General features: G+C 51.1%; 1 protein-coding gene across 1 annotated transcript in view; it reads left to right on the top strand.

Moving 5' to 3' along the window:
* The first annotated feature begins 5599 nt into the window (after positions 1-5599).
* The window catches only part of LOC116821109 (zinc finger protein RFP-like), a 20175-nt gene continuing 13476 nt past the window's right edge, over positions 5600-12298 (top strand). The window contains 5 exon segments of the mRNA XM_032774022.2: positions 5600-6175; positions 8854-8949; positions 9550-9780; positions 10330-10352; positions 11083-11198. Of these exon segments, the coding sequence (XP_032629913.1) occupies positions 5759-6175; positions 8854-8949; positions 9550-9780; positions 10330-10352; positions 11083-11198 (883 nt within the window). The 5' untranslated portion in view covers positions 5600-5758.

The following is a 12298-nucleotide window of genomic DNA, read 5'->3' as shown; positions in this document are numbered from 1 at the left end:
TACAAAAATGCTGAGTAGAAAATGGTGGTATGAAAGGAAAGGGAAAAGGAAAGGGAATATGAGAGGGACAGAGGGATTTATTGCACGTTACTGAAAGAGACACTGTAACTCATTAATTCCCTATATTAATTCCTGAGCAACTGTACTGTTGTTGTGTCATTAAGAAAACTGTTCTCGGTAGCTGGGGATCTCCTTTCCATGCTGTGATTATTAGTCGCTTTGGGACAAGGCTGTTCGGTGAGAAAGTTGGCAACCGTAATTCTGTAAATAAAACATTAAAAACAGTTCTTGTTTGTTCCACTTTACTGTCCCAGCTGCAGTTGCCGGGGGCAGCAACATGGGATTTGCTTCCTGACTTGGTTGTGACCCACCAGCATCCATAGGGAATATTGAGCCTCTAGGAAGAGAGTTTGGGTTTTACTGTGGTGTGAAACTAACTATCCAGCCTGTGCTCTGTCTCTGTCCTGTGCACACCCATGTCAATCAGGAATTGCTCAGCTGTGCTCTGCAGAGAGGTGACTGGTTACACAGGGTCCAATCCATGAAGGGACTTGGTGTTGCAATGCTGAGCATCATGGCAGGGTCTAATTTGTAGGCAACCAGAAAATCACAATCTGCAAAGCTGAGTTGGAGCCTGAACTCCCTACCCAGTGAATGGGCATCACAGATACCTTACAGTGTGATTCACAAAAGCCAGCTCAGTGGGAATGGGGGAGCCATCTGAGCTTGTCAATGGGTGATGCCGACAAGAGATGGCTGGAGAGTTGCAGCGCTGTAAACCCACCACCAGCGCTGCAACTTACTGTCCACGCTTGCAAGGCACATACAGCGCTGCATCTCCCTGATTGCAGCGCTGGCTGTACTCCTGCTCTGCTTGGGGTATAAGGATTGCAGTGCTGGTGATGGGCAGCGCTGCTCTGCAAGTGTGGCCACCAAAAGCGCTGTAATTAGCCTCCAAGGTATTAGGAGATATCCCAGAATGCCTGTTCAGGCACTCTGCTCATCAGTTCGCACTCTACTGCCCTGGGCTCAGGTGACCCACCCTTTAAATGCCCGGGGAATTTTAAAAATCCCCTTCCTGTTTGCTCAGCCAGGTGTGGAGTGCAATCAATCAGTGAATCTTTCCAGGTGACCATGCCTCCACGTGTCAAACGAGCTCCAGCATGGAGCAATGGCGAGTTGCTGGACCTCATCAGTGGTTTGGTGAGAAGCTGTGCAGTCACAGCTGCCGCTCCAGCCGTAGGAATTACGATACTATGGCAGATCTCAAGGGCCATGCTGGAAGGGGCCTGACTGGGACGCGGTGCAGTCAGGTTAAAGTAAAGGAGCTGTGGAGTGTCTATTGCAAGCCCACGAGGAACTGCTGCTCAGGCTTGCCCCCGACACTGCCGTTTTTTACAAGGAGCTGGACGCGATACTTGGGTGACCCACTGCCAATCTGATGACCCGATAGACACTTCTGACGGGGGGAGGGAGGATGGGTAGAGGAGGAGCGAGGGGAAGGGAGGGGGTTAGGAACCGAGAGTGAGGGTACTGGGGTGGGGGATACACCGGGTCCAGAGGCATGCAGCCAGGACTCTTCTCTCAAGCCAGGGAAGGTAGCCAGTCGCACAGCTGGAACTAGTTGGGAAGGACAAGCAGAGGAGCGGTTCCTGGTAAGTCGCTTTAGTTTCAGGATGTAAATGTTTCGGAAGAGGAGGGAGGATTGGGCTGCATGCATGCATGCCTAGATGTGGAATAGCCATTGATGTGGCTATCATTCGCGGTAATCCTTCAAAGTTTCTGCAGAGCGTGGGCAATGTTTGGCGCAAGTTTATAGGAAGAGCCACTGTGGTCCTTGTGCCAGTCAGGCTAATGTGTCCGGCCACTGTGCGCGAGGGGCGGGAGGACCTTGCTGCACACAGGCAAGCTGCTAGGGCCAGGGTGGAATCGCGCATGCTCTAGAAAACGTCCACTCTTCCCAGGTCACCTGCAGCAGGAGATATCTTCCAAGATTAACTCCTGTGAAAATGCAGGGAGTGTGTTCAGTGTATGGTGCCCTGCAGCATTTTGCTCTCCCCAAAGCACAGAAACCCCTACACATCCAGAAGCATCATTACTCACCATTTCCTGCTCCTGTGGATTAGGTGCACTCTGTTTGGGTATGGGAAAAGTTGCTAAATGAAGACTGTAAACTCCTTCAATGTGTGGGAATAACTGTCTGGGTGAATTATAAACATGCAGCCAGCGTCCTGTTTAACTGTTCCCATTTTTGTCTTTCGAACAGTGTCCTGACTACTGGATTGCCCGCAACATCCACTGGGCAGAGGCTACAGAACTCAGAAAAAAAAGCCGCAAAAAGCAAAGAAGCTGCTTAAAGCAGTTATGGATCACTCTGCCAGTGAGAGTAAAAAACGCAGGACTGAGAAAGGGAAGCAGGCCCACCAGAGAAACGCAGCGGCTAAGAAGAAAGCACAAAGCAGTGTAAGTATCCTGCACGCCAACAGACTATATCCAGTCACTGTAGCCATGCAGGCAGAGCACTACCGTGCGCCCCCCCCCCCCCCCAAGCTCTTTCCTTGTGCCCAATGTCAGCTCCAAACCCCTCCCCAGCACCAGGTTCTTACCACCAGCTGCCCCAACACCTGTACGTTCACCACCACCCTGAGAACTACGATCCTTACCCTTTGCACTCAACCCCATCACCATGCAGTATTTCATCCTGAAGTGCAGAGTCATTGCAAAGCACTCCAGACGGGACATATACAAACCTGTGACTGTACAGTTCACCACCCTACCCCTGCCCTTTTAGGTTCCCAAAATGTGTGTATCTCCAAGAAGTTATTTTCTTTTCAATAAATGAATTCTTGTCTTTGAAAATACTCTTTATTATTGCAGAAAGTGAAAGATACCATAGCCCAGGAAAGAAGCATGCACTGCAAATCATTTAGGAAAACAGATTCCTACTATTGTAACCACTGCACTTCACTCCAGTGCAAGCACCAAACATTACTGTTGGTTTTCAGCCTCAAATTCCTCCCTCAAGGCATCCCTAATCCTTGTAGCCCTGTGCTGGGCCTCACTAGTAGCCCTGCTCTCTGGCTGTGCAAATTCAGCCTCCAGGCGCTGAACCTCAGAGGTCCATTCCTGACTGAATGTTTCACCCTTCCTTCACAAATATTATGGAGGGTGCAGCACGCGGATATAACTGCAGGGATGCTGCTTTCCCCCAAGTCTAGCTTCCCGTACAGAGATCGCCAGCTCCCTTTTAAATGGCCAAAAGCACACTCCACAGTCATTCGACACTGGCTGAACCTGTAGTTGAACCGGTCTCATAGAGGTCTCATAAGGTCAGAAGGGACCAATATGATCATCTAGTCTGACCACCTGCACAAAGCAGGCCCAGAATCCTACCCATTCACTTGCTCCTGTCAAGCTTCCCTGTATACGGTTTCATGAGCCAAGGCATTAACGGGTAAGCGGGGTCTCCAAGGATCACAATGGGCATGTCGACGTCCCCTACTGTGATCTTCCGGTCTGGGAAAAAAGTCCCGGCCTGCATCTTCCTGAACAGGTGTTAATGTCAATGAAACGCCCACGGTGATCCACAAGCGCCTGGAGAACCATAGAGAAATACCCCTTCCAATTAACGTACTTGGATGCCAGGTGGGGTGGTGCCAGAATAGGAATATGCGTCCCATCTATCGCTCCTCCACAGTTAGGGAAACCCATTTGTGCAAAGCCATCCAGAACCACCTGCACGTTCCCCAGAGTCACAGTTCTTCTTAGCAGGATTCAATTAATGGTCCTGCAAACTTGCATCAACACAATTTCAACGGTCGACTTTCCCACTCCAAACTGGTTCGGGACCGATCGGTAGCTTCTGGAGTTGCCAGCTTCCAGATTGCAATAGCCACCCACTTCTCCACCGGCAGGGCAGCTCTCAATCTCGTGTCCTTGTGCCGCAGGGTGGGGGCGAGCTCCTCACACAGTCCCATGAAAGTGGCTTTTCTCATCAGAAAGTTCTGCAGCCCACTCCTCGTCATCCCAGACTTCCATGACGATGTGATCCCATCACTCAGTGCTTGTTTTCCGAGCCCAAAAGCGGCATTCCACAGTGCTGAGCATTTCCGTGAATGCCACAAGCAATTTAGTGTCATACACGTCAGGTGACTCGATATCATCGTCGGACTCCTCACTGTCACTTTGGAGCTGAAGGAATAGCTCAACTGCCAAATGTGATGTGCTGGCGACAGTCATCAGCAAAGTCTTCAGCAGCTTGGGCTCCATTTCGCACAGAAATCGCGCTCCACAGAGACTCACAATGGCGCCAAACGTGGACGGAAAAACTGTGACTGCTGGGATGTGAAGCGATGCACTACGGGGCGTTGCAACAGGAAGCGGAATGACCCGACCCTTCCGTCCCCTTCCCAACAACCCATGGCGCCAAAATGGGATGAGGTGCTCTGTGGGATAGCTGCCCACAAGGCACCACTCCCAACAGCACTGGAAGTGCTGCAAATGTGGCCACACTGCAGCGCTGGTAGCTGTCAGTGTGGCCACACTGCAGTGCTTTACCTACACAACTGTACGAAGACAGCTGTAACTCCCAGCGCTGTACAGCTGTAAGTGTAGCCATGGCCTTGTACTCTGCTGAGCTGCAACGTCTATTAACCACGTTGTTAAACTGCTGCAACACTGGACTCGAGTAACTAGCTGCATCTGCAGCAGCATCTCTGTGCAGCACGGCAACCCCGCCACAGTTGAATTCCCTCTCCTTGTCCCTAATGGCAGCTTCCCAGACTGCCCCAGGCCTCCTCAGTCTGTCCCCACATCCCCTCCTGCAGTCGCAATGGGCAAGTGGCCTGAGAGGTCTCTGTTTATCCCACACTATGTGCCCAGCAGCCCCTACTGCGAGCTCCCCACACACCCGCTGCCCTCGGCCATTGGGTCCCAGCCCTTACCTGGGGAACAGGAGCTTGGTCTCCCTGCAGTCTCTGGTCTCTCTGCTGAGACTGACAAACAGGGAGAAAATGGGGGCAGGCCTTGCTGGGTGTGGTTGTGTTACTAGGGCCCAGGCTGAGCTCCCAGCACATTCCACAGGTCCCAGAGCCGCCATCAGATGGACTTTCAACCTCGGTCTGTGTGGTGGAGGGGGAGGCACTGGGTTACTGCCCTGGGGGAACTGCTGGGAGAGGGAGGAGACTGACCTGCTCACAGACAATTTTAACAGTTCTAAAGCTTCAGCTTCTTGACTCTCAGTGTCCACTGTCGTTAAATAGTTCTGGTCTGACCAAAATATTGCCTGATCCCCCCATAATTTCCCACAGCTGTGAACATTTTAATTGGAATGAAACACTTAAACCTCAGATTTTTGTGCAACTGTGGAAATTTAAATCAATAAATATAAAAATTGCTTAAAATAAACATTATCTGTCAAAATTATGTATTATAAAAAAATTCTGCTCAGCCTATCACTGACACAGCTCCTGCTCCTACAGGCTCCTCCTCACAGGAGGATGCCTCAGGGACTGACTGGAGGCCAGGAGCCCTTTGGGGTTTTAATTACAGGCTAATTTCACTGCAAGTTCCCTGTCACAGGTGTGACTACATTTTTACACTAAAGCCTCCAGGGGTGAAATTGGCTGGGTCCTTCCTGCTCAGCAAACAGCCTGAGCCATTTTCAGGCAAGGAACCACCCCCTTGCTGCTGCAGGCGGGGCATAGTTTGAATTCAGGAATTTGAAACAAAGCCTGTTCCAAACTGCCCAGAGGGAGCCATGGCTGCAGAGAGCCCCGTGGAAAGTCTCCAGGAGGAAGCGACATGTCCCGTCTGTCTGGAGTATTTCACAGAACCTGTCAGTGTGGAGTGTGGGCACAATTTCTGCCGAGCCTGCATCAGCCAGTGCTGGGAGGGATCCGATACAGCCCCCTCCTGCCCTCAGTGCAGAGAAACTGTGCAACAGAGAAACCTCAGGCCCAACAGGCAGCTGGCAAACATGGTAGAAATCACTAAGCGACTGAGTTTAGGGGCAGCAAAGGGAGCAAGAGGGGACAGAATGTGTGGGGAACACCAGGAGGCTCTGAAACTGTTCTGCGAAGAAGATCAAACCCCCATCTGTGTGATCTGCAGAGAGTCCTGGGCTCACCGCGCTCACATGGTGGTTCCCATCCAGGAGGCTGGCAAGGAGTACAAGGTAGGCAATTGCTGTAAAATTTAATGGGTTAACTTTTGGGTTTTAATTACAGGCTAACTTCACTGAGAGTTCCCTGTTACAAGTGTGACTCATCATTCAGCCTGTAAAGTCTTCATTGCATCGGAGATGCTGTAACGAAAGCTCACGCTCCAAAACGTCTGTTAGTCTATAAGGTGCCACAGGATTCTCTGCTGCTGTAACAAAATTAATGATCTGGCAGCGCGGCAACAGAGGCAAAATATCAAGCCTTGAAAGTAGAATCTAGCCCACTCCTTCCCCAAGGCCCCTCCCATTCCCCACCCCAAAGCTCCACTCACTCTGTACCACCCTTTCTCCATTGCTCTTCATCCCCCACCCTCGCTCACTTTCACTGGTCTGGGGCACGGGGTTAGGGTTCGGGGGACAGTACTGGCTCTTGGCTAAGGCCAGGGGGTTCACATGTGCCGGGGGCTCTGCGCTGAGCCTTGCTCAGGATGTTGGGGTGCAGAAAGGGGTGATGGGTGCAAGCTCTGGGAGGGAGTTTGGGTGCAGGAGAGGGCTCTGGGCTGCGGCAGAGCGTTGAGGTGTAGGAATGGGTAGGGGGTCCTGGCTCTGGGAAGAGGGTTAGGGCTAGGGCAGAGGGTTAGGGTGCAGGAGGTGGTATGGGGTGTTGGGTGAAGGAGAGGATATGGGGTGCTGGCTCCAGCTGGGCTTACATCAGGAGGCCCCTGGTCAGTGGTGCAGCGAGGCTAACGGAGGCTCCCTGCCTGCCCCAGCCCTTCGCCATTCCCAGAAGGGGCCAAGGTGCCCCTGTGGCCCCGGGGAAGGCATGTGGGTCTGTGTGCTGCCCCTCTCTGCAGGCACCCACTGGCCACAGTTCCTCATTCCTGGCCAACGGCAGCTGCAAGGGCTGTGACTGCAGGCAGTGCAGGGAATGCCGTATGGCTGGGGCAAGCAGGCAACCCCGCTGTGCCACTGGAGATTGCAGTCGACAGGGAAAGTCTCCAGAATCGACTGGTAGATCGTAATCAACCAGTATGTGATCGCTGGTCTAGCTAGACAAAAGGTGGGGAAGGGAAACTGAGGCACAAAGTGGGGCAGCGAGTTACCCACAGTCACCCAGCATGTCAGTGACAGTGCTTAGTATGGAACCCAGATCTCCCCAGACCAAAACCTGAACCACTGTATCATGCTGCCATCTTCACATCACCCCACCCGGTGATGAAGTGTGTCCATTAGGAGGGAGAGACGCCTTGATAAAGGTCCCAGGCCCACCAGGGAGAGGAGGTTTCTCGCTGGGATTCTGAACTCACATGTTGCTCCATGAGGGGTTAAACTCTGATGATGTCAGCCTGCACGAGAGGAGATCACTGGGCTAAACGCTGCGTGGGACCTCGAGCACCTTCAGTCCGCACACAAAAAGGCTCCAAACAGTGCAGGTCCATGCCAAGTACCACTGGGATTACACTGGGTTGTAGTAAAACTGGAGCTGACCGGTGCCAGTCTGACCTGTTCTGTTGTACATGGGGAAGGACCAGCCAGAGTGGTTCCATTAGTCCCACCAGGCAGCCTTTTGAAATCTCCCAGAATGCACTGCTTCCGGGATCTTTATCAGGGAATGGGACTGTGGGGTACCTGCCCAGGGGGCATTGCCAAGGAAAGGGGTTAAGACAGCACTGGGGCAAACCCCAACCCGTCCTTTATACAAATCTGCATCATGTCTAATTGGGGTGGTCACTCAGGCATCCCCAGAACATAGGACATGGCCACGCCTGCCTGCATGAGCCCGTCCTCACCAGTAGCAGACATCCTTTGTGGGCTCCACCACCGCTTTTTTCAGAGTGTCCCCACCTGCATCATTCTGCATGAAGGTGCCACCCCAGCCCTGCACCCACCCTCACGGGTGTCCTCCTGCAGCCTCAGTCTCCTCCTCTCCCTTTTGCACCGGACAAAGACACGTACAGTGCCGAGTCCCTACCGGGCAGGGACAGTGCTCCACAAAATTGGACTGTGCAGCTTCAAACCAGACGAATGGCCTCCTGACATCTCATGGGGTTTGCCCTGGGGCTTAAACCAGCTCTGTCCAACCATTGCAGTTCCCCAGGGCTTCAGGGCTGAAATCCCAGCCCCTATTTAAACCCTGGTGGCTTCGGTTTGTTAAACCTTCTACAAAACTGGTTTATTGATTCACCCTCATGTGACTCCAGTGTCCTGTTATGCGCTGTACCACTAATCAGTTCACAAGTACCAGTAAAGCTTGGTTATAATTGAGATCTCTCTCTAATTACTAAAAAGGCTGGACCGCAACTGGTAACAAGTCGGAATATGACACACTCCCAGGCCTTGGCTACGCTGGCGCTTTACACATCCCTGAGCGCAGCAAGTTACAGTGCTGCAAAGCACCAGTGTAAACAGCGCTGTAAGTTAATCCCCACGGGGAGGTGGAGTACCTGCAGTGCTGGGAGAGCTCTCTCTCAGCACTGGCGCCGCGACAATACTCGCACTTCACGGCAGCGCTTTGAAGTTGCAAGTGTAGCCATACCTCCAGTCTCCATTAGTAAGATTTTATCTCCTTGCTGGCCCTGATGTCACAGAGCGATTAGAACCACAGTCATCTTGGGTTTCGGGTGGAAATACACCCACTTCCAAGCACCTCTCAACTATCCAGATGAAAGCTCCCAAATCATTTGTTTCTTCAGGAAAGAATCCAGGCCCATTTGAAGACTCTGAGGGAAGAGAGAGAAAAGCTGCTGGGATTGAAAGTGACTGGAGAGAGGAATAGCCAGGAGTTTCTGGTAAGTGCCTGTTGTTATGATCCAGCAGGGACTGGCAGTGGGAGGTCTGTTTGGAGGCAGACTCCTGTGTGACCTTGGTGAACATAGGCTTGTGTTTGTTTCTCCATGATCATGGATTGCTGGGTTAGGTCATGTGTAGACAAGCCCTAAGCTTCCACTGCAGTTGATGAGTTAATGTCCAGCCCTTGTGGCTTTCAGAGAAATCCCCCCAAGTGAACTGAATGTCCCTGTGAAGTGCTGTCCCCTGTGTCTGGTCATTTTGTGTATTTTTAAAATGTTTTCTTCTAACTCCTCTGGCGTCTCTATCAGTGCAGTGCTGAGTCCTGCCTCCTGCTGCTCTGGGTCAGGATTTCCAGAGACCATAAATAACAGAACATGCTGACCACAACAGACATGGAAACATCAATTTCAGAAGGATGCAGGGGGAAAAGGGGAAGGTGCGAGAGAATCCCCTGCCTACTACGCACAGGGTAAAGTCAAATGTCAGAAATCTTAGGATTTTCAAAGAAATTCAGCCTCCTGCACATACAGCTCTCCATGAAAGGACCCCGGGCTCCATGCATATGTCCCTGACCAGCTCTTTTCCCTATTTTCATACAGAAACAAACACAAACCGAAAGGCAGAAGATTGTGTCTGAATTTCAGCAACTGCGGCAGTTCCTGGAGGAACAAGAGCGACTCCTGCTGGCACATCTGGAGAAACTGGACGAGGAGATTGTGAGGATCCAGAATGAAAATGTCAGTAAACTCTCTGAGCAGATTTCCCATCTGAGTGAGCTGATCAGTGAGATGGAGGGGAAGTGTCAGAAGCCAGCAAGTGAATTCCTGCAGGTGAGACTGAATGAGAAACATAGGTAGCCAGCTCCCACGCTCAGTGCTGCCCACTGGCTGCCCTGCTGATCAACTCCTCCCCCTCCCTCCAGTGCCTCCCGCCTGCTGCGATCAGCTGTTCCACTGTGTGCAGGAGAGGCTGGGAGGAGCGGAGAGGGAGTGTGCTCATGAAAGGAAGTGGGAAGAGGCAGGGTGGGAGTGGAGTGGGAGCAGGAAGAGTTGGAATGGGGTGTGGCATTGCGGGAAGGTTTGGAGTGGGAGTGGAGGATGGGGTTGAGCACCGCCGGGACAATTGAAAACCAGCACTGGGGTCAAGCATTTGGAGACCATCGTGTAATTCGGCGTGTGCACTGCTGACGTGTGAATAACTATTGTTCTTTGCAGAGTCACAGACACAGAGATATTAGAGATGGAAAAGCCCCATTAGGTCAGGGAATCCATCGCCCTGGGCAGGGCCTTTCTTCCCCATATTTGCAGAGTGTGTGTGTGCGTGTGTGTGTGTGTGTGTATGTGACTAGACTGAATTTCTTTTGTCTCTCTCTCCTGTAGGATATTAGAAGCACCTTGAGCAGGTACGTGTCTCTCTCTCACTCCCCCTCACACTTCACAACCCTGGGGAAGGGCTTGGTGGTGATGTTAGCACTGCATCTCCCCCGGCCTGTACAGCAAAATGTGTGGGGAATGTCACATTCTAGATACAAATCTCTCTGATCAACTTCATCCTGAGGATCTCACCCTTGTATAGAAGACTCTGGAATTCTCCATTCAGTGGAAGGACTGACCTCAAGTATTTCCTAGAGATGTCACCTCCCTGGGGGACTGGCCACCTCAGGATAGTGGAGATGGAATATGGGCCTGTGACTGCTGGGGCCCCGGTTACCATTCAACCCAGGGCAGCAGCGATCAAGAGTCTTTCCCACCTGAGGACTGTTTGGAGACCTGTGTGGAATTAGCTGGGGAGGTGGGAGTTGGTGTCTCAGTCTAGTTCCTAGAGGGCAGATTTCTACAGCACTTCACCTGGGAACCTCCTGTCCCTCAGAGTATAGACGTCACGGAGTGAATTGGCCATGGAGACTCAATTCCCCTTTTATCCCAGAGCTGATCTCTCCAGACCAGAGTTGAAGAATATTAATGAGTCTTTCAAGGGAAGGTTGTACGGCCATGGGCTATGTTGCACCTGCTCTGAGGCTGGGAGAAGTCAAGGAATTCTAACTCCAGGCCCATTAGAGCAGTGACCCCCTAACCAGAACTTGTAATGAGTCACACAGTGAAATATAATCACATGAAATTGTTTCTCTCCAGGTGCGAGAAAGGGAAGTTCCAGCAGCCAGAGGAGATTTCTCCTGAACTGGAAGAGTGAGTCAGCGTTTTCTCCCAGAAAACGATTGTGCTATTGGAGACTCTGGGGAAGTTCAAAGGTATCTAGAAGGGATCTAGGAATGGAAATTGGGATGAGCCTCTGAGACTGAGGGAGGAGAGTGGCTCTGGCCAATTGGTTCACAATTAGATGATGCTTCTATTTCATTGTTGGGTGAGAATGTCACGCACTTGGGGTTCAAGTCACTCAGGTTGATTAATTCAAACCTTTATTTCTACCAAAAAAGTCTTGCCATGACAATTACTGTTAAAGAAAGAAATGACTCAGACTCATAGACTTTAAGGCCAAAAGGAACCATCATGATCATCCAGTCTGACCTCCTGCACATTGCAAGCCACAGAACCTCCCCCACCCACTCCTGCAATAGACCCTTAACCTCTGGCTGAGTTACTGGAGTCCTCAAATCATGATTTAAAGACTTCAAGTTACAGCAAATCCACCACTGACACTAGTTTAAATCTGCAAGTGACCCATGCCCCAAATCGCAAAGGAAGGCAGAAAACCCCCCAAACTTTCTGCAAATCTAACTTAGGGGAAATTCCTTCTTGACCTCAGATATGGTAGTCAGTTGAATACCAAACATTTTGGCAAGATCTAACAGCCAGACATGCGGCAATGAACTCTCTATAGCTCAGAGCCCTCCCCGTCTACTGCCCCATCACCAGCCATGGGGCACATTTCTCAAAGGTAGATCCAGCCCATCACTGGGCTCAGGTCCTGTGTGCAGCTAGTCTGGGCCAAATGGGCTGTAGGGAAGAAGAAAGCCCTTCCCCCATGTTCAGGGATCCCTTCAGCACAGGAGCCTCTGGTGCCTCTGTCATAAACAGATAGCTAAGGGTTAATGTTTCTTTCACCTGTAAAGGGTTAACAAAGGGAACCAAACACCTGACCAGAGGACCAATCAGGAAACCGGATTTTTTCAAAGCTCAAGGGAGGGAAATTTTTGGGGTTTTGTCTTTGTCTGGCTCTCAGCTATGAGAGGAGATTTTTCTTTCTTTCTATCTTCAAGCTTCTAACCTTCAGTTTCAAAGTTGTAAGTACAAAGGTAGAAAAAACAATCGGCTGTTGTTGTTTTTTTTGTATTTACATGTATGGAGTTTGCTGGAATGTTCAAATTGTATCTCTTTTTGAATAAGTCTG

The sequence above is a fragment of the Chelonoidis abingdonii genome, chromosome 12, assembly GCF_003597395.2.
Source record: "Chelonoidis abingdonii isolate Lonesome George chromosome 12, CheloAbing_2.0, whole genome shotgun sequence".
NCBI lineage: Eukaryota > Metazoa > Chordata > Testudines > Testudinidae > Chelonoidis > Chelonoidis abingdonii.
The sequence above is the reverse complement of the archived record's forward strand: the minus strand, read 5'-3'. Positions and strand labels throughout refer to the sequence as shown.